The sequence below is a fragment of the Aristolochia californica genome, unplaced genomic scaffold (assembly GCF_029961685.1).
Source record: "Aristolochia californica isolate CCGP_79_NKW_82.1479 unplaced genomic scaffold, dmAriCali1.0.hap1 SCAF_7, whole genome shotgun sequence".
NCBI classification, from domain to species: Eukaryota; Viridiplantae; Streptophyta; class Magnoliopsida; order Piperales; family Aristolochiaceae; genus Aristolochia; species Aristolochia californica.
The window spans coordinates 42,053,620-42,080,309 of record NW_027182268.1 but is presented as its reverse complement, the minus strand read 5'-3'; the positions used below and the strand labels follow the sequence as shown (position 1 = coordinate 42,080,309).

The following is a 26,690-nucleotide window of genomic DNA, read 5'->3' as shown; positions in this document are numbered from 1 at the left end:
TACTATTATTGTGTTAAATTGTTATCCTATTACCGAGTATATTGCATAATAATGATGCAATTACTATGTTTTAAACGGATTAAGAGATATTACTCATTGAATAATTTAATTTTTAATAAAATAATATAATTTTAATCATTTACTATAAAACAGTAATATTCTAAATAATAAATATACTTTCCACATTATTATTAACTAATCGTATTTAAAATATTTTAAAAGTTATACTCGCTCTTAATATCTTAAAAAATTGCTACATATACTAATGATAAATTCATTTAAAATGATTATAATATTTAAATTAGTTAAATTATTTTCTTACTATTAAAATATTAATTTAAGTTATTATATTTTTAATATATAAAATTTTAAAAACTGCCTAATTTGTATATATTAATATCCAGTACGAGATTCTATTTCAAACTAAATACACTAGCTTCAGAATAAATGCCGATCTTTAATTAAGAGGTTACTCTACATATTAACCCTCATTTATTTCTTAATAGATTTATTTTGTAAAAAGACAGGATCGGCTAATTATCCAACGGAGAGTACAAATGCAGCAACGAACAACTCAGAGAAAGCCTTTGATTGCACTACTTGGACAGGATTAAAGATAACGATCTATCGTCAACCTGAACTCTGGACTCCCTATCTTATGAAAGTTTGACAAAATCCACGTGCATAAAGGCGAAAAATTACAGTTATGAGAAGCCTTTTTTTAAATAAAATAATAAAGAATTTTAATGAAGATGCCTAACTAGTTAAGCAAGGAGATTTTTAGGTCACTTATAAACCAGCCAAGCTGCCACGAGGTTGCTTAGATCTTGTAGGTGCATCTGAAACCCATAACACAAACAACATACCATAGTCTAACAAGCAGCATCATCAAATACGTTGCAATTACTACAACCAAAGACAACCTAGTTAGAAACATATAACAAAGCTGACACTGGCCAGACACATGCTTAACACGCCTAGGACAAGAGCAAGATTGTAGCGACCCATACACCAAACAAACGGACTGGTCCAAAACCGATGGCATAAAAGCATTATACGCCTCCACGTGGAAAGCATCTTTGGGATCACTCCTCTTCTGATTCAGATTCTGCATTTTGAAGCCACTCAATAAAAGGTTTTAGGTTCTTCCATATAGGAGACTTCTTGGTACCTCCAGTCAGACCTTCATGGAACCATTGCATGATATACTCTTCCTTCAATATGTCTGCGTCATAAAGTACCTTCAAAACGAGGGGCACTTCTTTCACTGCATCCGCACTTGCATCCCTGCAAAATGACTCAATGGATCTCAGCAACAGCACCTGGGAACCATCCTCCTGCACGGCAGCTGCCAGGTAAGCTTTCTTCTTCTCCACGTCCTTGGCAAAACCTTTATCAACACCCCGAAATAGAGCTTGGAATAGCGCGTTCAGAACATCCTGAGGGTCTGCAGACAAGGATCCCAGGAAAGACTTGAATTGACTTGGCGTGGACCCTCTCTTCAGGTTAACCTTAATCTCTGAAATGATTGTTTCAACAGAGAGATCGTTGTTTTCACCGTTGGCCTCTTTGGTTGGAGAAGTAGCCTTTTTGTTTGGCTTTGGTTTCTTTTCCTCAGGCTCATGTGTAGAAAGTATCACCATCTCAGCAGTAGCAGCATTAAGCTGCTCCTGGATGCGCCTTTGTGCAGCCTCCCTGGATGTGTCTGTCTGCCACTGGATACCATCATCCTCCTCATCATCACCCAGCATTTCCATTTCGTTATCATCTGCTTGACTTCCAGAAGGAGATTTGCGATCTTCGTCAGATCCGTTAGATTTCTTCTTTGAAATCTTTGAAGCCGGGGCCTCCTTAGAAGTCTTCTTTTTCACCTCTTTCTTTAGCTTTTTCAGTTCTTCATCAGCAACTTCTCCCTCCTTCAGCCGCTCCTTCTCAGCTCTCCTCATTGCCTTCTTGTCTTTACCTCCCTTCTTCTGCTCAGGAGGGTTTTTGAGAATGAAGGTTGTAAGCTTATTCCTCATATCAACATCAGACACATAACCACATGCAGCACACTTAAGGGTAATCATCTGAGTTTTGGTGATTACAATTTCTGTCTCAGGATTACCACATCCATAGCATTGGACATACTTCTTGATGAAGTTCTCAAGGAGCGCTGCCAACTTGGCAGTGTCATGAGCCCCATTCACAAGGGAAACCCCAGTCTTCTCATCAAACTTCGATTGTGCACCCAGTTCACAACCAAAGTATTTTGTAGTGTAGGAAGCAGGTCTGGCCAACGCTTTTGCTATGTCAACCATGTTAACCACATTGGTCTTGATACCATTGCCACGACCTTCAATTTTGGTTACCATTTTAGGCATCTTATACCTGTAGAAGGCATCATCTTTGTTTCCAGAGCCTATGTTCTGCAAAGCCATCTTGCTCTTAAACCACCAAGATCTCGATATAGTCACTAAATAGTAATCAAATGCAGCACGAACTGGTACCACTCAACAAGGGAACAACAGTGTTGCCTGTAAATGCTTGATGTCCTTCAACAAGAAAAGGCTGCACCCCACCAAGATGTTCTATAAAAATCTGATATGGTTCAAGATGCATGTAGCCACCTTCAACACCTTTCAAACAGGGCCAGCACTTTTTTCTAGAAGTAGGGATGTACTCTCCAAGCAACCCAATTGATCCCAAATAGAGCGAATCCTGTTCAGACATAAAAGCTTCAACCTTGACACGCTCCACGTTGGCAACTTCTGCAAGAATGTAAGCTACCTGAACAAAGCAGCATAAAAATGTGAGAGAGGTAAGTAAGCAAGCAGACATCAATTTTTTTTTTTTTAAATCTTTAAACAACCAACTAAAGAGGCTCACGAAGAGGAAAACAGTACTACATGGACAGCATTTCTGTTGTTTTAACACAGCGACAGAATATTCTACTCGTTAATCAGTGTTTTCTGATCACCCACCAAGCACAAAGTTCGTTGACTAAATGCAAGCGGCAAATGTAGAATCAGAACGTTTAAACATTAAAAGCAAATTTTGTCAAGAGTGTTTTGTCAAAGAAATCAGAATATGACAAGTACAGATTATCATTAACTATTCCTACGTTCTGTACACATGATAACTCTTTAACCAACATAAATAGCAACAGAACGTATTTTTTTTCTTATGCAAATAATATGCTCTGTGCATACAACAAGAAATTAACAATCTAAATAGAGTATCGAAATCAATTTCCAGGAACAAATAGTAAACAGAGTATAATCTAGGTCCCGTTCCACTATGGTACAGGAACACTAGCTTGCTTACACAGGACCTGTAACGGAACAATAATCTGCTGATAGAACTTCAACGTAAAGTTCAAAGGCAACTAGCCAATTTCACTCGATTAAACACTAAATACAGGAAAACTAGATCCGAAGAGAAAGTCTTCGACATCGCTCAATCATCGGCATCGGATCTAAATATAAATTCCAAAGCAGATGGAGAAACAAAAGAACTCAAATATAAACGAAGAAACAGGGAAAGCTCATGAAACCAAAAAATAAAAGGAAAATATTTTTCCTCCTACCACCGACGCACTCCCGAGGATCACAGATCACAGATCGTAATCCATCAAAACGTGATAGCATATCGATCGTTATCTACTACGTTTAATAGTTAATAAAAAAATCGAAAGTCTAAATCGTAAAGAAATCAACATACGGCTGCAAATAGTACCAATAAAATCGCCAAGGAAATAATAAACAACCCGAAAAAATCAGTTAAAACATGTCGTCCCCAATCTTATCCATCCAAATTAACAGATAAACTAGAATCGGTAATTTGAAGTCGAATCCAACCATAATCACAACACAATTTAATAAAAAGTATCAGAACAGATTCAACAATAAAAACACAAACACAAATAAAAAAAACAAATGAAACAAGGAGTGAAGAGTTACCTCAACGATACACGAAAGCTTAGACGAATCCTCGCCTCACCTTTGCTTCGTGAAAGAGAAATGAAAGCTTACGCTTTATTTATACGTGTGCGCGATCTAGCAAACCCTATGTGAGAAGGATCCTGCCAAAGAAAGTTACTTGAATACCCTTCCAACTTTTCACCTTTCACCATCTCGACACCTGTTACTTTTAGAACAATAAAGAAAGCTATTTTATTTTTTCTATTCAATGCTGTTGGTTTTTCGCTTTGATGTCGTTAGGCGGTGGAGGCAGGCACGGACCAATTTGTTTTTATTTTTATTTTCCAGAAATTAAAAATTAGAATTTTTATTTAAAAGAAAAAAAAAGAAAAAAAGAAAAACGATTCTTTATATGAGGTCGACCACGATTTGAATCGAAAAGAGACGCGGGAGTTGCCGGAAATGCCCTCGGTAGATAGAAAAAAAGGGGCAAGTGGCGGTGGGTTATCTTTGCCCGATTAAACGACAAAACATGACGCATAAAGGTTCGTTTGATTTTTAATTTAGGCGAATGGATCGACAGAGGGGTACTGGTGTAAATGCATGTGTGATGATACTTGTAACTCTAGTTCCTTCGGGAAGAAATTGGAGTGGCGACGCGATGATGGAAGCCGTTGATGCAAACAAGATGAGCTTATGAACGATCGAAACCGTCAAGAAAGGGCATTTGTGTGACAAAAAGGAAAAAAACCTATTTGGGTTTCCCTAAATCCAACTCGCGAGGGTGAGGTTGGGACTAGACGGAGATGGGGATCGGGTTTGAAGTTTGAGAAATCAACTCTTTTCATAGGGGTTAAATCTTTCTAATCGAGCCTGCCGGCTAAAATTAGCTCCAATTTTTTTGTAGCCATGCTTCTACAATATAAGAATGAAGGGGCCTAATTCCATGAAAGCAGAGCCCCCACGTTGTCTTCTTAGATTTTAATATAAAATCCTTGGCACGGGATGGCGATCAGATTTTCCTCTTGACTCGTACTCTCTAACCATCCTCAAATCGAGATTCTTCCAAAAGACAAAAAATCCATAGTATTCTTTAACCGCATAAGAACCTAGAAACCATCCAAAAACATAATTCCAAAAGACAAATTTTCAGATTTTTTCGCTGCTAGACGAAAGGCCTCCTGGGTAGACCTCTTTCTTGTCTCAACAATCGACAGACTGACCCAAAACAATTCTTTTTCTACGAGAAGCTCCATTAAATCTTGTTCTTTCGTTACACCTGGAAGCTTCAAATGCCGCCCCTTCTGAAAGCTATACAAAATCATATCAAGGGGTCTTCGTTCATGCATTCTCAGCGTTTGAATGATTCGTCTGGGCTTTATTTTACGTCTGACGCTTTGTCTCTGCGTGATGATGAGGAGAAGATGCCAGCTTCTGACTCAATTCTTCTTCATATTATAAGTCAGAAGAATTCATACTAATCAAATATCGACGCCATGGCTTCTTCCCTACAGTCTTGCTTCGCTCTCTGCAAGCGCGTCAAACCTTCTCTTTCCCGTAATGTTCGTGCCTCTGGACGAGTTCGAGCTCAGAGCTCTGAAGACAGAGGTAAAGGGATAACCATTCATGATACTGCCAAATCGAACGTTATGTCGATTGTTACGACCCAGAAGAATTGCATTAATGTTTGAACTATTTCTGTTGTGTTTGGTTTGACAGGTAGATCAACGGATATTGTTGATTCAAATATGAACGTCTTGAGAAAGAGAGTTGAGCAGTTGAGGATGCTGGAAAAGCTGCGGAGGAGCTACAGCGGTCACGAAGCAGGCTGGTATTATCCATCTGGCTACGACTTTAATCTCAAAAGAAAACGGAGAGCATTGGAGTCCATGGAGATCGCAGTTATAATGGTGAGGACTTTTGGATTAACCCTTTTCAGTGGGACTCTTGGCCTCTGCCTCGTCTCCCTTCTGATTCATTTAAACCATTAAGGGAAAAAATAACTGGTACGCACACCAGCTGCGGAATTTATGGTGGCGTCTTGATCGCCGAGAGGAAACTGCTTGGGCATTAATGACGGTCGATATATTCCGAGAGAATTAAGGAGACAAATCTAGTAGAAGACTACCAATTGCAGGCTGGCTTCAGGACCGCGTGGTGTGGATCCTCCTACGGGGGGCTCAGAGAGATTTTGTTCAGATAATATTGTCAAGAGGCAAGTTTTTTTGGAGAATCAGAAACCATGACTCTTCTGTACTACTACAGCTGCAAGCCTGCAAATTACAATATGATAAGGAAAAATTCTTTGATAAACGGCAGCTTTGATGTTTTCTAATAAGAATTTCTTGAACCGCGTCTCAGTCTCATCGCTCGTCCATCCATGGCTGAAGAAAAAAAACAATTATATTTCCCCTACAAATGGAAATTTAGTTGTTGCTTAATTAATTACCAGTAACGTTCAGGGTAAAGAGTGGAAGCAAAGGGGGTTGAACTCGATCTTTGTCAGAGGATAAAAAGCATCTCTGTTGCTTAGACAATAGAAGCTAAAAAAGTAGGAGCTATTCTTTTGAATGCGGAACGAGCAAGCATAGAAGTACTTTCGAGGAACATGTTAGGGTTTAGGTTTTAAGATTTTTAGGAAAAAAAAAAAAATTACTTCTAAACAGAAGCCGGTGAGTCGATCCCATTCAAGAGAAAGCTCTAAAACGACACGAGGAGGACGAACCAAAGCACTCCCACTTCCAATATTGATATAAATATCCTCTCAAGGATTATATACTAATACAGTACTAGGGCGTGAAACTGCAAAGAACTGAACACCACACACCAGAAAAATCACCTATAAGTGGATTATTGGAACCGAGTAAATGAAGGGAAGCTGCCAACGACCTCAAGGTAATCGTTTAAGGAGAACAAACAAATCTTGGCGCGCACCCATGTTCTTTGAGAAGGCGTAAGAGGATTCCTCGACTTTGTAACGGAGCCTCTCGAAGATTTCGTCCACGATTTCGGCTCCAAAGTGTTTGCGCATGATCCCTTCTAAAGGAGCCCTGATGTGCATGCAACACAGCCGGGCATCAAAGGCTATACTAGTCTTCGGCGACGACGGTAAAGGCTGGATCATCTCGACGCTGAAATACCCGTTTCGCTTCACCAGCATTTCGAACTCTTTCGATAGCGGAAGATGGATTGGCAAGTTGAATGAATCGACTGTGTCTTCATCGAGTCTTCCCTGTAAAACGCAAGCGAATCCAATTATTAACCCAGTAAGCTTAACTGCAACCGATCGTATCGTTGTGTGTGAACAGAAAAGGGCGATAAGTATGACAGAATACTCGCACATACAGTGCAAACCATGTCCAAAAGAGTCGCATCCAGGAGCCCGAAGAGTCTTATGAACACGGGCTGATCAACATCGGTCCAACCTCCATTAAATGGAAGCGTGAGTGCCATCAGTCCTCCAGGTACAAGTTCTTGTGCTCTTCCGCGTAGAAAGCAGTCCATGTCACTCTCAAACTGAGCTGCGTAAGCTGCCACAACCTCTGGAGCGCCATACAAGCCGCCGATTCGTCCCCTTTTCCACGCTGGAGACTTCACGTCTCTCACAGCTCTGGGCACCTGAGACAGCCAGTGGAGTGTGTAGGAGGAGTGGAGAAAATGGAGAGATGCCTTGGGAAAGAGACGACCGTGGAAGGACCCAGGCACTCCAGCTGCAAAATATCGACCTTTGCCGAACCGCGGAGAGGCGAACAGAGTGTTGAAATCGTTAGAAACGTGGTCATTGAAGAAGACTTGAAACTCCGGCTGTTTGGATGAGTCGATGCCTTCAGAACTGCACTTGAGCTCCAATGCCTGGATTATGTGTTTGACGGCCAAGAAGGTGTTGGGTCCGACGGAGCAGCCCAAGTCTGCTATGTGATATGGGTTCCAAGAAGACAAATGTTTGATGTCAACATGGTCGCGAATGGCCTCGTCGATCATTGCCTTTATTGCCATGATACCCTTACCCTGTGACACCCATGAAATTAATTCATTCCATAAACGATGATATAAACCTCTTGCAAAAAGCTTGAGAAATCAGAAGCAAGAAGGGAGAAGAGATGAAATTAACCTGTAAGCTAGAATTGTGGGAATAGCTTGTGGGGCCATTTCCACCGTTCATGGGATAGGCTTCCATGTATTTGGCGCTGCAATTTCAGTTTCTTAATCGCAAGTTGTGGCTGTGAGTGTCAAGAATCAGAGGCGTAAGATATATATATATAGAGAGAGAGAGAGAGACAGAGGGAGATCGGTGCATCGTGAATCATGGCACTCAACTACCTGGAATGTAGAGAGGAGCGGCATGAAGCTTGTATAGGCTTAAGATAGAAACTGCATTAATCTGCCTCTCTTCTCCTTGCCGTGAAAGCGGCATGAGGAGGGCTGATTCTCTCATTTGATACGGCAAATTTTAGTTGTATGAAAAAATAATCCTGAGGCATATGGATTTGCTGAAACGACAAATCTCAGTAGGGTGAAAGGTTTGAAGCATATACAATCTTTTTCTCACTGGTTTATTCTGGGAAATTTGACCTCCTTCTCTACGTTATTGATGCATCGGACAACCAGTGAAGCGCATTGGAGGAGTGCACTAAGCGAAGAGATGACACAGGAAAGAGACGACCATGGGGAGTGCACTAATACAAAGTATTCTACTTGAGTAGAGTGTAGTGAGGCAAAGAGGCCGTCTAAATCGTTGGATATTCATTTTCTCTAGTTTTGTTTTAGAGCAATAAGAAACTCAATTTTTTATCCCTTCAACTATAAATGAATTGCAGATACAAAATTCCAACTATAATTTTTTTTTTTATCCCTCTATCACTGTTCTTACTAGGTTAAACTCGTTTTTGATAGAGATAAACGGGTGATAGATATAAAGATAATGATAGAGATAAAGATAACCAATGTTTGAATTAGAGATAAACTCAAATTATAGAGTCCTAATCACCTACAATCTCTGTGTAATTCTATAAATAGTTTAACCTATTCAATAATAATCACGACAATATTATTCTTCATTCTTATATTTTACATGGTATCAGAGCTTCCGATAGATTAAAAAAAAAAAACTCAATGAATTCATCCTATTCGGACAATGCAATTCCATCTATACTAGCCGCCTCTAGTGCCACAGCTCTCCCACCAGATAATGAAATTCCGTCCGCACCCGCCGTCTCCAGTGTCACTACTCTTCCATCAGACAATGCTATTCTGTCCGCCCCAACCGCCTCCAGTGCCACTGCTCTTCCACAAGACGATGCGATTCCGTCTGCCCCAGCCGCCTCCATTGCTGCTGCTCTTCCTCCGGACGATGCGATTCCGTCTGCCTTAGCCGCCTCCGGTGTCGCTACTCTACTTAATCGCAACCAATGTTGTTGCTCTACTCAACTGCTATCGGTGCCATTGCTCTCTCTAAACCACTTCCAAGCACATGCTTCCTCTTCTTGAAGATCAAGATTGTTCTCTCGGAGCTCTATCTTGCAGGGGCATGATAGAGATAAAGATAAACCTAGTGATAGATATAAAGATAATGATAGAGATAAAGATAACCAATGTTTGAATTAGAGATAAACTCTAATTGTAGACTCCTAATCACCTACAATGTCTGTGTAATTCTATTAATAGTTTACACCTGTTCAATAATAATCATAGCAATATTATTCTACATTCTTATATTTTACAATTTTTTCACCCAAAGGAAGAAAAAAAACTGGTTAATCAGGCTGAGATGGCCAATTCTGCTTCCTACAAAAAAACAGATTGATCAAAACTCACAACAATCCAATTCAGGTTCGGCAACAGTGGGAACTGGGAAGGAGAGCTCAAACGCAAACACTCCAAAGTGTTTTAACTTTCACCCTTGATGTAGATTATATATAGAAGGACGGTCCCAAGACTTTCTAAGTTGTGATTTAGTATAGGAATCAAAAATATTTTCATCGATTGGGATGAATTAACAAGACTTGTCTCTTTTAGGGGCCCATTTATTTTTCAAACCCTAGAAAACAGTAAGAAAACCAAATGATCACCCTCCTCTTCCCAAAGGGTGAACCCAGTTTTTCTTATTTAGGACTTCACTAGTTATTTATAAAATCTCAAGTAAAAGCTATACAAATATTAATTAGGAAAGTTTACTATATTATCCATTTTTTTATAAATATTAGCATAAATACCCAACTTTTAAACTTAATATAAAAAATATCCATTTTTGACTTAGTCAATTGCACATGCGTACAATCCAAATCTTCTAATATGTTTAATTAATTTTAAATACAAATTAGAAGAATATTTTTTATTATTTAATATATTAAATTTATATTTTATTATTTTAAGGTAGTAAAACGTGTACTGATAAATTACATTTTTAAACACAAAAATAAAAAAATTAATTAAAAAATATTTAAATCGATTATAAAATGTGTTAAATAGGTAAGAATATAATTTTTTAATCAATTAATATACGAATTTTATATTTTGTTATTATAAAAAAATAAGGTAATAAAATATGTACTAATAAATAAAAAACTTTAAAACTAATTTATTTTTTATAAAATTTTGTATTAAATTTAATAATATCTTAAAGAGATAATGTAAGGTATTAATTACATTAAAAATATAATTTTCTAAATAATTAATAATCAACATTTTATATTTTTATTTTATTAAAGTGAAGGTAATTAAATGTATAAGATTTTTAAAACCAGAAATTAATGTTTTTAATTTTTTAATTAAAAATAAATTAAATCAATAACAAAAGGAAAATGGGAGAAAAATGTAACCTCAAGTGTAGTGCTGGTGTGGCATAATGATGATATGGCAATTTAATGACATGTCATTGGACACTTAAGGTGATGACGTGGTGTGATGACATGGCACCCCCGTTGGGTATTTTTTATATGAAGTTTAAAAGTTAGGTATTTGTGTTAATATTTATAAAAAAATAGGTAATATGTAAAATTCCCTTTTAATTATATACAGGACTGATTCCAAGAATCCAGTTAAAAGTGTTAAAGCTGAAGGCAGGAGAGAGGTTCTGTCCGGGTTACAAAGACTGGGGAGTCAGCTACTTCACTTTCCTAATTCCTGCCGGGGAGTAGATTGTGGCTACCGCTTTGTCAGATATATTATCAATCGAACACTGTCGCGAAGGAACGAGACTAGACAACTCTCCTGGCTTCTTTGATCTGTCTCTGCTCTGTTGGACGGATGGGGCTTCGGGATTACTGGAAATCCTCTTCGGACTCGATCAAGTGGGCAGGCCAGAGTTCCTACAACCTCAGCGCGGCCGCCATCACCAAGCTTGATCATGCTGTACGAGTCGACGGGCTACCGACGGTTAAGTACTACTTTGGGGATCCGGTAGGACGTGAGAAGATCGGCCGATGTGTTTGGTTAGCAGGAACATATGCCGCCCGTCAGTCCATCAATCACGTCCCAGGTTCCTTTCCTTTCTGGTTTTTAACTGAATTTTTGAAGGATCGTCCAACTCTGGTTTAATTAGCTTAGTAAAAAATATGGTATTGAATTCATTGATTTGTTGTTCTCATCGTAATCACCCGATACATAGTAAGATCCTAACGTTAGGATCGAATTACATAGATTGATCATAATTACAGATTCTAATCTATTCTGTACAAGAAAATAAATGTTAGCAAGCTCCGCTTTTTGAACTCTTATGGATAATTTTTGTGATTTCTTCAAAGACAAAAAAAAAAAAAAATCTCCTTTTTTTCTTTCTCTGAGTTACTAATGGATCCAAGAACTTCTCTGCGGTCAATTCCGCCAGGTGCAGGGCCAATTCTGAAGGGCTTTCAGGAAGGATTAAAGGACGAATCTATTTCCGGCTCTAAACGTGACAACAAGGAGATCTTAGAGCAATTCGGCAAAGATTTGAAGGAAGCGCGGAAAGAATTGATGGAGACGAGGGAGTGTTGTCTGAGACTTGAGCGAGAGCTAATCGAAATGAAGCGCCATAATGAAGCTAAAATGGTGCCAATATCTTGTAACCAAACCCTGCACTCTGACGCATTGGGTGCTCAAAAACCAGAAGACGTTGTCAGCGGATTCATGATGAGGGGATTCAAAGGACGAAACTTTTTGGACGATCTCTTAGTTCCTAAGATGGTTGGACACCACACCCAACCTCCTGAGGTTTAATCCCGGAAAATTATTAGTTTTAGTCCACTCCACGAACTACAGATGGGAAATTATATATCTGTTCTTTGCTTGTTATATGTAGAAAATATTTCCGTTCCCCTCTGGTGTTTGTGTTTTGTGTTTTGTGGTGCTCAATGATGCTCATGGTTTCTGCAATTGTTGAACTTGTGACTATCCTCAAATGGTTTACTACAACTTCAGTACTATCAATGGCCAATTTTATGCATCATAGACGAAGGGGAACGCGTAATGAGAGTTTACTAGTTTACTGAGCCGCGGAAACGGAAAAATTTCTACCTCCAAGATCCTTCCAATCGTTTTCTTGAGCTCTTTGCTTTGTGGTAATTCAGCCCTGGAAGAAGCTCAATATCCTCGGGTAAAGATCAACTTGCGCCTGCATTCCGAGGACGAAATCGCTGTGTGAATAGTTGGGTAAGAAGTGAATCTCGACATTCCGTGGGATCTCGGATTTCAGCCGCATTACGTCTTGGGTGTCCGCTAAATAATCGTTACCTCCGTATGCCAACAAGAACGGAAGGTCCTCAGGTAATCTGTGTAGCTTGTATGATGGAGGGATGAAGGACCAGTAGTGAATCAAGTTACGGATGAATCCTCTGTCATACTTGCAAAACTTGCCAGATCTGACGACTACACACATACGTTTTTACGTATATGACGCACCAGCAGACATAAGAGAGAAGAAATGAATTAGGCTTAAAAACAAACTACAAGATCGATGCTGTGTAAAGTTGACACTAACATCAACTTACATTGAGCCATTTGGACGATATTCTTCATCGAGGTCGACTGCATTTCATACTTGTTGTAATAAGATGCTCTTGATCGGTTCAAACAGCAACTGGGACCTGTCCCCAAACCAGAGAAAGAATTGATCCGAGAAGAATGATGAATATATTGCACTTTTGTCTAAAATGAGTCTTATTCATCAGAAGGATCTTATAGGAATGGCTCGTCACTTGTGCTTCATATGCATGAAGATGGATGTAAAAGAGAAGGTAAACGTCACTTACCTTCAATGGCGGTTAGAAGGTCGTTGAGGCAGTATGACTTCGTCCGCAAGCAGGCCATACTGATTATCCTGCTCACAATATCACTGGAAGAGACCCAACAAGTTCAAATCAATGGTTGTCCATGAAAAATTATATGCAGAATATAGGAAAAACGGATTCATCCGCCAGGGCTGCAACTTCGGATTATGGTGGACTTTCGAAAATTGTTAACATATTAAAATCTGATTTTAAGTTTCATCCAGACGCCCAGCCATGATTGGGATGCCAAGTTGCCTCTCACTTGGCCACTACTTACTGGGAAAGACTGAAGCGGGTCACTCCAAGCACAAGTTCAAGCTGTCAAAAAAGTGAGAAATTCCATAAGATCAGTGAACGGGAAGTACTTCCCGGTTGGTAGCTAGGAATTTCTAGAGAGATCCGTCACCTGATCAAGAAACAGGAAAGCGGCCGTCTTTGCCACAATGGATCGAATGTTGGAGAGGTAAGCGACTGGACAAAGCATCACCGCCTTCTCGACCAATCTTGCCAGGCAATTCTCCGTCAAAGCCGCAAACCCGGCCATTGAACCCTGACATTGTTGTTGGAGAAGCAAAATACGATGTAAATATCGAAAAACAGCTAATAAACAACAAGAAAATGGCGGCGTGGCGGAGATTGATCCAGTAAGGACCAAAGGAGGGAGCTTTAAGCCCTTACCTGAGAGAAGCCCACAAAGAGAATACGCTTTTCAGTTACCCCTGAAATGAATCGTAACATGGCAGGGAGATCGTAGGCAACGATGTCGTCGAAACTCCAATCCCAGTATTCCTGCGGGGTAGCACGTGGAAATTTTGTAAGCCTGTTCCCATATAAATATTTCCATAGCAGCCCGTTTCAATAGAAAAGGCGCCAAAATGTTTTAGCGAGTTTTGAAGAGCAGAAGTTCAAGGATTCACCCCCTGAGACGGCGAATAAAGAAGATGCCCGAAAGAGAAATCTGAAGAGCGCGAGTTGCCGATCCAGACATCATAACCTGCCTCCGCTAAAATGAAGCCGAGAGATTCTTCGGCGCCGTTCATCACCCAAACGTCGCCTCCCTGCCTCAATTAAGAAGTGTCAAGATCGACAGAAAGAACGGTAGAAGGCTATAGTCCGAATCTTTCAAGAAGATCAGAAAACCTGCATTATGCCATGGTAGAGGAAAACTGGAATTCTGCCATTTCCAGCTGTGGTGTTTACCGCCAAGATTCGTTGTAGTGAGAGAACGAAGCGATCGTCCGTGCTTACCTGCAAAATCGAAGCAATTCAGAAAAAGGAGAAGGAGAATAATAAGAAAGGAAGATCAGCATGATGAGAGAAATGAAACAAACATGGAACTCTGTACAGAAAAATCCTTTTCCGAGCACGAAGGTCTCGCAAATTCCGTCACTGCGGCCACTGAGGTAGGTTGCTGAGGCCTTCATGAAGACAAAAAAGCAGAAAAGAGATGTGACCGATTTCGCCAAAGAAAGTAGCATCATTCTGACTTCTGAGAGGAGAAGGAGAGACTCAAGGGCGGAGTTTCGATCAAAGCTGCAGCTTCATGGTTCTTGGATGCGGTTTTAACTAATGAAGACACGCTATTTTGGCTTGGCGATGGCGGTTAGCTGTTACAAAGGCTTTTTTTTGTTCATAGTTTTCTTGCTCTGGTTATAGCTACTAACAACTAAGATCTAAGTCAGATGTAAATTGTAATTTCTTTTTGGGACGTGACGTCGGAATCAGGTAGTGCTCTGGACTCTTGGAGTTAGTCTCTCTCTCTCTCTCTCTAGAGGAGATTGTATCTGCTGGACCATACGGCGCAGCAAACCCAATCTTCATTCGAGGGAGAAAATTAATTTTTCCAAACATCAGTTCAAAAAATAAAAAAATTTCATATTCTGTAGAAAAATCCTTTCGTACCATCTTTGTAAATTTATTTATAATAATTAAAATATTACAAAGATTATTAGAACTTACTACAAATTTATTTGGAACTTCGTAATAAAGTTTAAAAAGGTTTGATAGTGTAAAACTTGAAGCAGTTGATTCTAATGCTTGTAAGAATTTATAGGCTAATATGCGTACAAATATTTGAAGGTTAGTATGCTTCGAAAACAAATAATGTTATGTGAGTTCTGATCCTAGTTAACCTTCCAATTAATTCACCTGCAAAAAGATGATAATATTCAACAACCAGCTACGCTGAATGGTTCCTTCCAGGGAAAATGATATACAACAATTTGTACTTGACAGCCAAGAAGCGAGTCTAACGCGACATTCGAACCACTTTACTTTAACAACCAACCCCCTGCAGATTATAGACACATTCAATTTTACTTACAGGATGCCCGAGGGCCAGTGAGTAAAAACAATAACGAGTTACCTCCTAGCAATAATGCCAAGATTTTAATACAGAAACAATCAGCACAAAGTACCATCACAATATTGATCAGACAAACTACCAGCATACTTCTACCCATCCGTTCCAACCTTTCCAAAGTTGAGACTACAGTTGCTTCTGAATCAACCAAGCCAGCAGAATCGACCACAATCACTACGGGAGTACCACACAAGGTATCAAGAGAATCTTGTCTTCAACTTCGGATGAATGCGACTGTCGCAACACGGGAACCTACCAAACCTCCAAACATGAAAGTAGGATAGGACTGGACATGATCGAGGTAACGGAATGGCGATGGCCCTCTCTGGGTTTCAACATCTCCAGCATCCAGTTCACCAATTTTTTTCTGGTTGAAGTTGACCACCTCTTGAACCAATTCATCTTTTGTGCTATTGCATGATGTTATGACCTAGACCAGGACCAACAAGTAGTAAGTATGACATATTATACAAATACTTATAATAATGCTAATGACAACCATGAATGCTATGATGCTAACCAGTACACCGCCTGGTGTAAGCAACCTTGAGACAGACTCCCAATACATGATCCTGAGAAAAATGATAAAATATAATTAAACACAAAAATAAGAAACTGAACCAGTACAAAATATGGTGTCAAATTCTGTAGGTAAAATTGCAATGGTTAGATTTTATTCCACTAATATATGCAACTCTGCCTTATAACTGTTCAGAATCAAATGGTTCTCATCTCTTATCCTCGTACAACAAATTTTCAGTTACCTCCTAAGAGTCCCATCCGGATGTAGCCCAATAGCATCCAAAGTGCCTTTATCCACAACGAGTTGGAATTGTCGCTCCAATTTGGTTTCTAGGATATCATCAACCTACAATGATGCCAATAAGAGACATGACATCTATTAAAAAAAAAGGGAGAGGGAAAGACACATGAACTCTGAATTTGCTGTATTCAGTGGAGCCACATTTAAAACAAAAACCACAAACACTATGTGGAAACTTATCAGGAATTTTTTTTCAAAATATTGTTTTACCGTTACACCCAAGGTTCACCACTTGTCAGACTTGCAACCTAAGCCGGATATTCAGAAACCATCAATGTGGCTATTGAGGTAAGAATTCAACCCACTAGAAATTTAGATTTATAATTATAAAAAAAGAAATTTAGATCTATGAGTGACCGAGAATCTCCTAAGCAATACGTTAGAGAAAATGTAGCATAGAATTTGGCACATCCAATCTAAAATCAAGAAAAAGAAATTGGCATTATGAAACACTCCTTTTCTGCGGAATCGTTTTTAATAATATCTTTATTTCATTCAAATAAATTTTTTTAGTAAACATAATTTTGTAAATATTCAATGGATGTCTCAAATTTTCCTCCAGTAAATGCCTCATTCTACATCAAAAGTGATTGAATAGTTTAAAAAAAAAAATCAAAAAGTGATTGAATAGATACCAATAAAACTAGTCATCAAAGTTACTGTCACTGAGAAACCATTTTGCGACTGTAACAAACAACAAAGTCTCAAAACCAAAACCACCAAATTTTGAGAAGCTTACCAAAAAGTTGATATTCGTGAAACCACCACGAACAGCAAGATTTCGTGCAAGATCAATTGCTGCTTCACTGTAATCAGTTCCCGTCATGTCACAAAACCTAAATCAGGAAATACCTTTGGTCAGTTCATTTTCCAATAAGTATATATCTACATGTTAGAAACAGAAAGTAAGCAACAATTATTGGACTTTAGTTGGAAAAATTCTAACATTGACAAGGAAAGATAATTCTCACTATTAATGAACTTCAAAAGACAAAGTTACAGCTAAAATATAAGAGGACAGATAATGCATTCAGCACCAAAACATCGACATTGAAGGATACCAATTGAAAGTGTTTAGTTAGATAAGCTCAGACACTAGGTACAAATAAATCACATTTAGTACAGGTTTTTGCATAATCATGTATTAATTGCATTTTCCACTTCATGCTAAATGAACTATAAAGTAACAAAAATATATAGCCCATGAAAGAAATTAATTGCTGTGACAGGCTGTGACCAATAAAAATACAAAATTACATCTCCAGACCACATTAATCATTTCCCACAGAGGAAGGAGCAGAGGTATTATGGTCAACTTCTTTTGCCATTTGGTGAGTCTTTTATGCGTATAAATCCTATCCTACATAAAGATACATAAAAATAGCACCATATGCAAAACTGGAAACCACACCTGCAGACAAAAATCCATTATTGGATATTCTTGTTTGAAGAACTAATTGAACTGTTATGTCACCAAAATTAAAAATTTGAATCAAGATGATGGAAAGTGATATATAAGTAGTGCAGTAAACATAATCATTGTCTTGTAACTCAACCAAAGCTGAAAGTAGAGCCTTCTTGAGGGAGCTAAGTGCATCATTAAAAGATTCTCCAGCCTCATCATCATTCAGGGGGTCTCTGCAAATGTTCTATCTTGGATGGAAAAAGGTTAGTTCCATAATGGAGGCTTGGTTTCTTCTTTCATGAAATCAGAACTCTAGTCACTTCCAGGCAAGTGGAATGGAGTCAGAACCCAAGATCAGCCAACAGTCTTTCAGATTGTCACCCAAGTACTATCCACATATTTGCTAGCTTATTATCGCTACCATTTAAAAAAAATAAAATATAGCTACAATTGGGACAACTAAGGCAAAAATATACAAGGTGAAAACCCAAGACACAATGAATTGTTTATTCAACATTGCTTACTCTCAGTTGTTACACAATTTTTAATCTCACTTCTTTTCTAAAAATTATAATGCACTCACTAGTTATGCCTATAAATAAATGAAATAATTTTTTTTCTCTGACAGGTTATAAGAGGAGAAAATGCTCCAAAAACAACTTATCATGACAAATACTATAAGATAGAGCTCATCATGTTGATTTATTGACTCCTCAAGTATGCTACTTTATAGGGGAAGATTTAAAACTCCCAACTTAAAAACACTACTACAAGGAAACATGACATATATAACACTCCAGATTCAAATAAGAAATATGCATACAATACAAGTTCACCCCAAAAGAAATAATAAACATTAGCAATCCTACTAAATTAATTCAGACGAGCTTGTAAATTAGTCAACGATGATATAATACTTAAAGTACGATAACTACCCTTCTTTTCCAAGTTCCTGGAGAAGCACACCATTTCCAGTGCCAATGTCAAGTACACTCCAGGTAGACAACCATTTGTTGACCTCTTCAACTGACTCGCATTTGGAACTGGCTTCATCAGCAAGATTCTGTGTATAATCTTTGGAGATATTGATGCACAAATTTTTGGTCCAATTGACAACAATCTCCATAACTTCAGATCCAAACCTAAGGAAAGTGAAACATGTTTAAGTTAGTTCCTTGTGTTAGAAGAATAGAATGTTCATCAAACAAAAATATGGTAGCCAATCCTACAGTAAAGGAACAAAGTTGAATTACTAAAACACTGAGATATAGGAGTTTGGTGCTTCAACAAAAAAAAGTACTAGAGCGGTATGACTGGAATTACATCTTGTCATTAGGACTAGGAACCTGAAAAAAAAAAAAAAACAATAGATACTTGTTTCGAATGCAATCACTCATTCTTTGCATTCTATATGCAGCCATACAAGTGGAAAGGGGAACATCCAAAAAGTTCAACTGACCTTATTGCTGTTAGATAACTTACATTTAATGATAGCTCTCAAGGTATTCACCTAAGCATTTATTTGATTGGATGTGATAGAAATAATAGACCATGAATAACCCTAACAAAATAGCCACCCAAGAACTCAGAATCATTTCAGTTTTATTTTCCGTTGATGCAACCACAATTACAAGCCAAGTGAATTTAAAAAACAAACAATTTTTACACTAGTGACATGCCTTTTCACTTCACCCCAACCTGGAAATAGTACCACCCACAGATAGTCATGTTCTAGCAACTTGAGGGCATTCTTAGAATATAATAAACCTCCAAACCCATCACCCATTGTGGACATGCATTCATTAGACAACTATTCCACTATATATCTTACCATTGAATCCACTGTCATGGATCAAGAAACATGCCAAAAGAAAAATCAATGTATTTCCACCATGCCATTGGTATTCCCTTTTATCGTGTTCCAGTGTTTCTTTGAGGCAACATTTTTTTCTTGATCCTCAAACCTTTTCTTCAATGCATACCTTGACAACTTGACTAAATCAATTAAAAATAAACAATGGAAAGAAGAAGATAAACCATAAAACTAGCTCCGAAAGTGCAAAAAGACAAAAAGCAACTAAGGAAATAGCAAAAGAAGAACTTTGTGCAGTTATCGGGTATCAAATAACTAATAAACATAAGAAATTAAGAAGAGTTTCACTATGTTAAATAAATGACAATAACTATTCTTCTATGTACTTCTGTCCAGAACCCAAAAAATGAGTAAGCAAAACCACCGGTTGACATGACACAGTCAGCATTCCTCTGTTCCATTTGCTTTTGGTGCTTACCAAATTTCACCTGCATGACCATGTTCATGAAAATTTGCCAGTTCATCTGCATACGCAGCATCCCAATAGCTCTGCAAGCCTAACATAGAGGGCTCAACTTCATCATCTGCCTCATCCTTGTCAGAACTGCATCAACAAAACAACTCTGAAACAATTATTACAACAACAGTGCAAAAGAGTCTGTGCACTACAAATTCATTACAGACCAACTATAACTATCTCTGATTGTTGAAAGTAATGTATAATGTAGTAAATTAAACGAAACAATAACCTATGCAATTAAGGAACTGTTTCAACTTGGAAACTTTGCTAATCCATAATAAATCGAGCATTTCAGTTAGCACAACATCTAACACAATAACTAAAATTTTCCGTAGTGCCATAAGCACAAGGGGGCTATTAGCCTATCATGAAATCATGCTAACGGAATTCATCCCAAATAATCATTTATCACTGTCCAATCAACTGGTCTTACAACTAAAAATGTGTCAATTTCCATCCTAGTCCACACCTATGAGACAAATAAAATTGACAATGAATAACCTCATGTCAGATTCACCAACAAACCAACAGTGGTAAATTGACAAAGAACTAGATAACCAGGAAAATTAACACTAGTAAAATAAATAACCATAACAATTATCACAAAGTCTGACTGCCTTCCTTATTATTACTTACAGGGGTAGGATCGATCTAACACACCTCAAACTCGTGCCTATAACTACATGCCACCAAGGTTATCAAATTACGGGAACCAAACCATGAACCAACAACAATAGTAGCCAAATAGAATTAAAATTAAATGAAACCACGCACAGCTACGTCACGCGAAGTATGAAAGCTACTGTGATCCCTAAAGTTCTTTCACATGGATATAACTACACTGCATTTGTATGACTTAAGAAAACAACAGGCGCCAAGGGTGGGAATTTTCAAACGATATCGGTGAATGCTTTACAAAATCGATGACATTTTGATTTCATCGGCTTGGATTAAACCATTGAAAATTTTGACTCAAATGGTTAAACCACTAGCGCCCCGCAGCTGATGAAAAGGATAATGTAATGCACCTGTAATCAGACGCAGCGGGGAAGTTTCCAACGGAGAGCACCTCGGAAGCATCAACGTGTCGCTGGTCGTCGTCCAACGTGCTTCCATAATCGCTCTTAATGGACCAGGAATCGGCAGCGACGGAGCGGTCATCGTCGGAGATCAGGTCGGCAGTGGTAGGAGCCCTAGCCTGCAAGAGATCGGAATCTTCCGGTGGCCATCGAATTCCGGCCATTAGAAGCTATGAGTGGACCACAAACAAGAAAAAACAAACCCTAGAGATGTACGGAGAAGAATCTTAGAAGATGCTATGGATTAATAATGACAGAAAAGGCAGGCTGGAGATCGCGGATTTATAGGATTTGAAGGGCCTGGTTTTCGGTGTCTGTCCTACTCGACGACCGGGATAAAAAAAACGACGACTGCCCGAGCCATGTGGTTGTCTCAAGTATCAACTCTCCCCCCGCTCTGCTCCCTAACCTCCACCTTCGACTCTCTCGAGTATGAAGCGTCCGAGGCACTGTTACGCAGTAGCAGAGTTGCGGGGCCCGAATCTCAACGACGCCCGTCCGAGGAAACTGACAATTTATGAGATAGCCAACAAAGGGCATTGGGGGTGGACTTTCATTCTTCCGGGCAGGAGGTTTACGCGCGTTACAATCCCGTATCTGGTTGTTACACATTATGTTCTTGTTATACGGCTGATATATGATGTTACATTACGTCACATTCTTGCATCTGAAATAACCTGAGTAAGATTTCAGGTGTACATCGTGGTACTATTTGTGTGTAATCAGTCTCATAAATATCTGATAATAGTTAAAGCCCTTGTGGGAATCGACATCCAAAAGCATCTGAAATAACCTGAATCAAGTAGACGCATCTTAGTACTTTCAGGCATAAATTAGACATCAATTAGTGTTCCAGACAAAAACTTTAATGCACTACATTCTGAGTGTGAGTCGAATGACTCTGGCCGCAGTTCTTTTAAATCAGATCCAAGCCTCAGTCAGGCGCAGAAGAAAATCAATAAAGATTGATTGAGATCACTTAGCTGAGTGTTTAATCCAGATTTCGATCCATTTCTAATTTTCTTTTATTTCTTTACAATTATGGGTGAATCAATATCAAATACAACAATCACCCACGGCCAGAATAAATTGGATAATAAGGCTTTTCCGGTGTAAGTGTCTGCAGTTTGAGGAGGAGAAGAAGAGGATAAAAGACCAAAATCTTGTCATCTTGAGAAAACGTTTTCTTCTACAATCGTCTCCAACATGGGTTTTCTGGACCTACACAAGCTCCACCGTGACTTGAACTCGATCACCCAGTCATCTTCTAACTCATCTAAATTCAGTCTCGGTGCATCGCTTTGCAACCGTTGAAATCCCTCTGTGGCCGCGACCAGCTGGGGAGCCGCTCCAACCTCCGGCAAGATCCTGGCCTTCCCGACAGAAGCTCGACTGACAGCCGAATTGGCGGTGATCAACAAAGCTTCCATGTCGGCCGCGGTGACCACTGAGTTAACTCTCTTCATGTGGAACATAACGTAGACGTTACCGATCTCCAGGTCCTCGTCGGCGGACAAGGGAGCGAACCTGCATCCAATCTTCAACGCCCCAGAATTCACCAAGAAATGGTTGGGCGTCTCGAACATGAGCTCGGCGGCGTTGATAGGGCAGTCGAACTGACGGATGTCGCCGTCGGGGACGATGACCTTGGCGCCCCTGGAGAGGCGGCCGGGGGCGGTGTTGAGGGTGCAAGAGAGGTAGTTGCCCATTGTTCACGAGTGCTTCGAGTTGACGCGTCAGAGCTGAAGGAAACGGGAGTTCGTTTTGCAACCTTGGAGGGTAAGGGATGTGTTTAAATAAAGGAGGGCGAGCCAGAGAAGATAAAGTCACCGCCGATGAGCGAAGTGGATTTTCGGGTTGACAAACGATTTGAATCCGCGATTCCGCGTGAGCCAGCTAAAAAACATAAAAGGAGGAAAAACGTGAATAACCCTGCCCGGCAATTTGAACACATGCTCCGGTTGGGCACTTGGACGTGTGGGACCCACGCGTGTTCGGTCCTTTCTTTCTCCGTAGTAGACTATGTCGATCACACCTGGAAGTGTCCATGCCTTTTTTCGTTTACTCTTTCTCGTACTTGTATCGCGAAACGACGACGTCCGCTGGTGGGCCCTGACCGAGTAAAACTTTAACTAACACTCATCTTTATCAGGCTTACTGTAAGAACTTGCGCTGTCATAAAGCTAATGAGTTGAATATGACCATCCATCTCGCCTTCTACGTATCGTCTCGTACCGCGAGAAATCAGATCACTGAGCTGAAATGTTACGTAGTGCTCAGCAGCTCATCGTGCCAAACCCAAACTAGGTTACGTGATCGTACGCTTCTCCCTGAATATACTTTTAATTTATTTTTAATTAAAAATGGCATAAATAACTAGTTAATATATTATTAATTGTTGAATTAATCGACGCCGGTGCTTCACATTTCTTAGTGTGTGTGACTCGTGTTCTTCGCCGCCAGCGCCCTTCTTTCAACATAATCCAAGACGACTTTTAGCATGACAAATGTGAATACGAGACGTCAGCCGAGTCCAATCAAAAGGCGTCTGAGTTGCATTCCATGGTACAGTTTCTGTGATCGAGAATAATTGGGCTGTCAAAGGGAGTTTATTTTTTTATTTTTAAATATATTTGTCAGACATTCTTAATAATAATTAATTTGGCGCCTTAAAAAAAAAATATTTGTCTGACATTCTTAATAATAATTAATTTGGTGCCTTACTGGTTATGGGGACTTTCTCTTTCTCAATCTCGTCTATGAGTAAGGAAAGGAGATGCCTCCATGGGAGGGGGAGGGGTGTTGTTTAGGTGGGTGCATTTAATATTTTATGAAATATATTTAAATTATAATGGTTGACATACCAAGATAATAATTGATTGTTGACTAAATCTTATTTTTATGTATGTAATCCATTAATTTTTTTATTTTGATTTACTAATTTAGAGAATCGTCCATGTCATGGACAGGGTCAACTGAGTTAGACCGAGTCAAAATTGCAACCTTTCTAAGACTCTTAGATTCATAGAAAAAGTATTTCTTTCTCCACTCGAGCAAACTGAAATATTTGAGACAAATGATGAGTCAGAATCACTCAGAAAAGACGAACATACCAGCAGTTAGCAGTTGCACCTCTTCATGCATTTCTTTCGCAGCAGAAAAGTCGACAAACAATAACAGTCAAGTTGGGTTGGAACTTGGAAGCACGTAAAGTCCTATTAAACTCCAGTCACTGGACGCATCTTTTGCTTGGTCAATTCCCCAATCGATGGCCACGGCAGTTGGCCTGCTCACGCCTCGCTCCTTCTTTTGCTTCCGTTCAAATCTCAAGCTACCTATGGCGATGGAGCCATGCAAGGAGATGGGAACCAGGTCCAGGCTCCTGCCTGTCGATCACGATGAGTATGGACTAACCGGTTGAGGCTAAAGACGAGTCGCGCCCATCTTTTGCCGTTCCGGCGACGGTCTGCTGTTCTTCAGAAGCCGGTTAATGGGAGGATTCCATTAGTGGCAATTTGACATCGCTCGGTTATGCTTTTAAGAAATAACACATGACCCATTTCATGAACAACAAAGTTAGAATCGACGTCTAACACTCAATCAGTTGGTTTTTTTTTATTCAGTTTCATATGGATCCGTAAGATACAGCTTAGAACCCCTGATTTATAACGAGGAAAAAGGGAAACGGAGTGCGGATTCCTTTTTGTGCAAGACTATGAAAGACTAGGGGTGGTATTTAACTGAGCCAGTTCACGGGAGGCTTAGGCTTGGTTTGGTTCCGGCTCGGTTCGATTCGGTTTATCTAGATCGACTTCAAGATCCAGATCAGGCTCGTTAAAGTTAACGAACCATGGTTTGGTTTGAAATCTCGCGAGCCGACTCGTTAACTTAACAAGGGCCCGATCGCGGAGGGAGGGGTCTTCAAGTTTAACTCTTCATTTTATTCTTCGAAAGTTGGAACCGGAGGGGGGGAGTATGGTAAGTCGGGATTCAGCAGCGGAGATTTAGCGAAAATGGGGAGAGAGAGAGAGGAAATTGACTTCAATATGCTCCTTGAGGTATGTTTTGGTTTTTTATTTGATTTCGTCTTCTTATTCTCCGATCATCCTCTTCGATTTCTTCTTCCGAACTTCTTCCTTGTCGACGGAAGTGACGGAACAGAGGTAAGTTCTTTTATATTTATCTTTTTGGTTTTTTTTTTCATCGTCGTCGTATCGATGATTTTTGTTTATTTTTTATCTTCTGTATTTCATTATCTATCTTTGATCTCGCATTAAACCTGCTATGGATGAACGCCTCATGTTGCTTCAGGAGTTCTTCCAACTCATTTCTCGGAGGTAATGGCTCTCACCCTGTTGATTTTTCTATTATTCATCTCTTACGGTTCTGTTGATTTTTTGTGTTTCCATAGTATTATTTTGTTAGGCGTTTTAACTGTTTGGTATGAATGTTTATCTTGCACTTCTTACTTCTTCTTACCCACCCATTTAAAGTGATATGAATCGAACAACCACTCTCAAAATCAAAAGTTCATAATTTTAATTCTTTTTAGGTCATGTTGGAGGATATGATGTAATTAAAGTAGCACTGATGTAGTTAGTTTACATTTTCTCTCTCTTATTCACTCTTATTAGGGTGAATGGTATATATATAATATTGATATTTTTGATACCTATAAATATGAGTTACGGGGGAGGGTTTGGCCTAAGTCCAAAACCTTAATTTCCTATCCTCTCTTCTCTCTTCTTCCTTCTTCCTTCTCTCTTTTTCCTAAAGTTATCATCTATAGACTCCTGAAAATTAACATGGTATCAAAGTTTGATTTTAGGATTCCAATTATTTTTCCCTGCTCGGATTATGAATCATTTAATGGAGTCTTATTATGAGAAGGATCTCTTCTTTGTTGCTTACTGTTGCTGCTATTGATTGATCACTTTGTTACTGTATCTCAGTGATCTTTTGAAAATCTTTTGCCAAGTTATCTGCCTGGCCATTATTCCCATCATTTATCTTACTGCTATTATGGAAGTTATTTCTGGGTCCTCCATATCTAGTTTAATTTTCTGAAACATATTTTTGATGCGCTATCCAAGTTGATTACTGTTGCTGCTGTAAAGCTGCTTCTCTGGAATCGTTGGTTCATGACCGACGACTGTGACGATCCCTCTTTGTCTCTGCCGCTCATCTCGCTCTGTTTGGAAGATGGGAAGAAGACGACACTGGTTGCTCTGTTTAAAATTTGAAAGTTACTATTGTCGATTCTCACAGCTAACTTCTCTGGTTGGAATTGCTTCTCCGTTGGCAAGCCAAAACTATCCCGGCTAGTTTTTCGTTTCGTCACTGCATTGCTGATCTTCGGAAATTGTCTCTGCCGAATCGTTACTGCATCGAGGGGAAGAAGGAGACGTTGGTTCCACTCTCTAGTTGGCATCTTCATTCGGAAACCTTCCGTATTACTGCTAGTTTTCCTTTATTTATTTATCTCTGCACAGAATCTCCTTTGTTGGATTGATTTTCTATTCGGAAAGTTCTCAAAAACTT

The 26,690-nt window shown here is 39.2% G+C and overlaps 5 protein-coding genes and 1 long non-coding RNA gene across 6 annotated transcripts; 1 reads left to right on the top strand and 5 right to left on the bottom strand.

Annotated features, from left to right (window-relative positions):
- Nucleotides 1-849: 849 nt before the first annotated feature.
- On the bottom strand, nt 850-3,997 carry LOC137937096 (eukaryotic translation initiation factor 5-like). The gene is made up of 2 exons (XM_068782158.1): nt 3,942-3,997; nt 850-2,769 (listed from the first exon to the last, which is right to left on the bottom strand). The coding sequence occupies exon 2, from the start codon at nt 2,418-2,420 to the stop codon at nt 1,086-1,088; it is 1,335 nt and encodes a 444-aa protein (XP_068638259.1). The 5' UTR covers nt 2,421-2,769; nt 3,942-3,997; the 3' UTR covers nt 850-1,085.
- A 2,795-nt stretch (nt 3,998-6,792) lies between these two features.
- LOC137937516 (loganic acid O-methyltransferase-like) lies at nt 6,793-8,079 on the bottom strand. Its single transcript, XM_068782575.1, has 3 exons — nt 8,014-8,079; nt 7,248-7,910; nt 6,793-7,134 (listed from the first exon to the last, which is right to left on the bottom strand). The coding sequence occupies exons 1-3, from the start codon at nt 8,077-8,079 to the stop codon at nt 6,793-6,795; spliced, it is 1,071 nt and encodes a 356-aa protein (XP_068638676.1).
- A 2,881-nt stretch (nt 8,080-10,960) lies between these two features.
- On the top strand, nt 10,961-12,254 carry LOC137937018 (uncharacterized). The gene is made up of 2 exons (XR_011109602.1): nt 10,961-11,379; nt 11,728-12,254. It is a non-coding gene; the product is annotated as an uncharacterized lncRNA (long non-coding RNA).
- Nucleotides 12,255-12,279: 25 nt separating this feature from the next.
- On the bottom strand, nt 12,280-14,744 carry LOC137937016 (triacylglycerol lipase 1-like). Its single transcript, XM_068782032.1, has 9 exons — nt 14,479-14,744; nt 14,288-14,395; nt 14,065-14,205; nt 13,826-13,936; nt 13,554-13,697; nt 13,425-13,465; nt 13,130-13,212; nt 12,869-12,964; nt 12,280-12,746 (listed from the first exon to the last, which is right to left on the bottom strand). The coding sequence occupies exons 1-9, from the start codon at nt 14,626-14,628 to the stop codon at nt 12,445-12,447; spliced, it is 1,176 nt and encodes a 391-aa protein (XP_068638133.1). The 5' UTR covers nt 14,629-14,744; the 3' UTR covers nt 12,280-12,444.
- A 645-nt stretch (nt 14,745-15,389) lies between these two features.
- Nucleotides 15,390-21,730, bottom strand: LOC137936553 (uncharacterized). Its single transcript, XM_068781297.1, has 7 exons — nt 21,099-21,730; nt 20,029-20,154; nt 18,673-18,879; nt 17,072-17,168; nt 16,274-16,377; nt 16,030-16,081; nt 15,390-15,939 (listed from the first exon to the last, which is right to left on the bottom strand). The coding sequence occupies exons 1-7, from the start codon at nt 21,311-21,313 to the stop codon at nt 15,724-15,726; spliced, it is 1,017 nt and encodes a 338-aa protein (XP_068637398.1). The 5' UTR covers nt 21,314-21,730; the 3' UTR covers nt 15,390-15,723.
- Nucleotides 21,731-22,315: 585 nt separating this feature from the next.
- On the bottom strand, nt 22,316-22,858 carry LOC137937515 (uncharacterized). The gene has a single exon (XM_068782574.1). The coding sequence runs from the start codon at nt 22,856-22,858 to the stop codon at nt 22,316-22,318; it is 543 nt and encodes a 180-aa protein (XP_068638675.1).
- Between the last annotated feature and the right edge of the window lie 3,832 nt (nt 22,859-26,690).

Excerpts from the sequence above, each read along its gene's own strand:
- LOC137937096 (XM_068782158.1), bottom strand. The coding sequence starts at position 2,420 with ATGGCTTTGCAGAACATAGGCTCTGGAAACAAAGATGATGCCTTCTAC.
- LOC137937516 (XM_068782575.1), bottom strand. The coding sequence starts at position 8,079 with ATGGAAGCCTATCCCATGAACGGTGGAAATGGCCCCACAAGCTATTCC. Across the intron at positions 7,911-8,013 it reads CCCACAATTCTAGCTTACAG|GGTAAGGGTATCATGGCAAT; the intron begins GTTAATTTCATC and ends TGGGTGTCACAG. Across the intron at positions 7,135-7,247 it reads TTTTGGACATGGTTTGCACT|GGAAGACTCGATGAAGACAC; the intron begins GTATGTGCGAGT and ends TGCGTTTTACAG.
- LOC137937016 (XM_068782032.1), bottom strand. The coding sequence starts at position 14,628 with ATGATGCTACTTTCTTTGGCGAAATCGGTCACATCTCTTTTCTGCTTT. Across the intron at positions 13,937-14,064 it reads TTTATTCGCCGTCTCAGGGG|GAATACTGGGATTGGAGTTT; the intron begins GTGAATCCTTGA and ends GCTACCCCGCAG. Across the intron at positions 13,213-13,424 it reads ACCCGCTTCAGTCTTTCCCA|TGATATTGTGAGCAGGATAA; the intron begins GTAAGTAGTGGC and ends GGTCTCTTCCAG.
- LOC137936553 (XM_068781297.1), bottom strand. The coding sequence starts at position 21,313 with ATGGCCGGAATTCGATGGCCACCGGAAGATTCCGATCTCTTGCAGGCT. Across the intron at positions 18,880-20,028 it reads GGTCATGCAGGTGAAATTTG|GTTTGGATCTGAAGTTATGG; the intron begins GTAAGCACCAAA and ends CACTTTCCTTAG. Across the intron at positions 15,940-16,029 it reads TTACACCAGGCGGTGTACTG|GTCATAACATCATGCAATAG; the intron begins GTTAGCATCATA and ends GTCCTGGTCTAG.
- LOC137937515 (XM_068782574.1), bottom strand. The coding sequence starts at position 22,858 with ATGGGCAACTACCTCTCTTGCACCCTCAACACCGCCCCCGGCCGCCTC.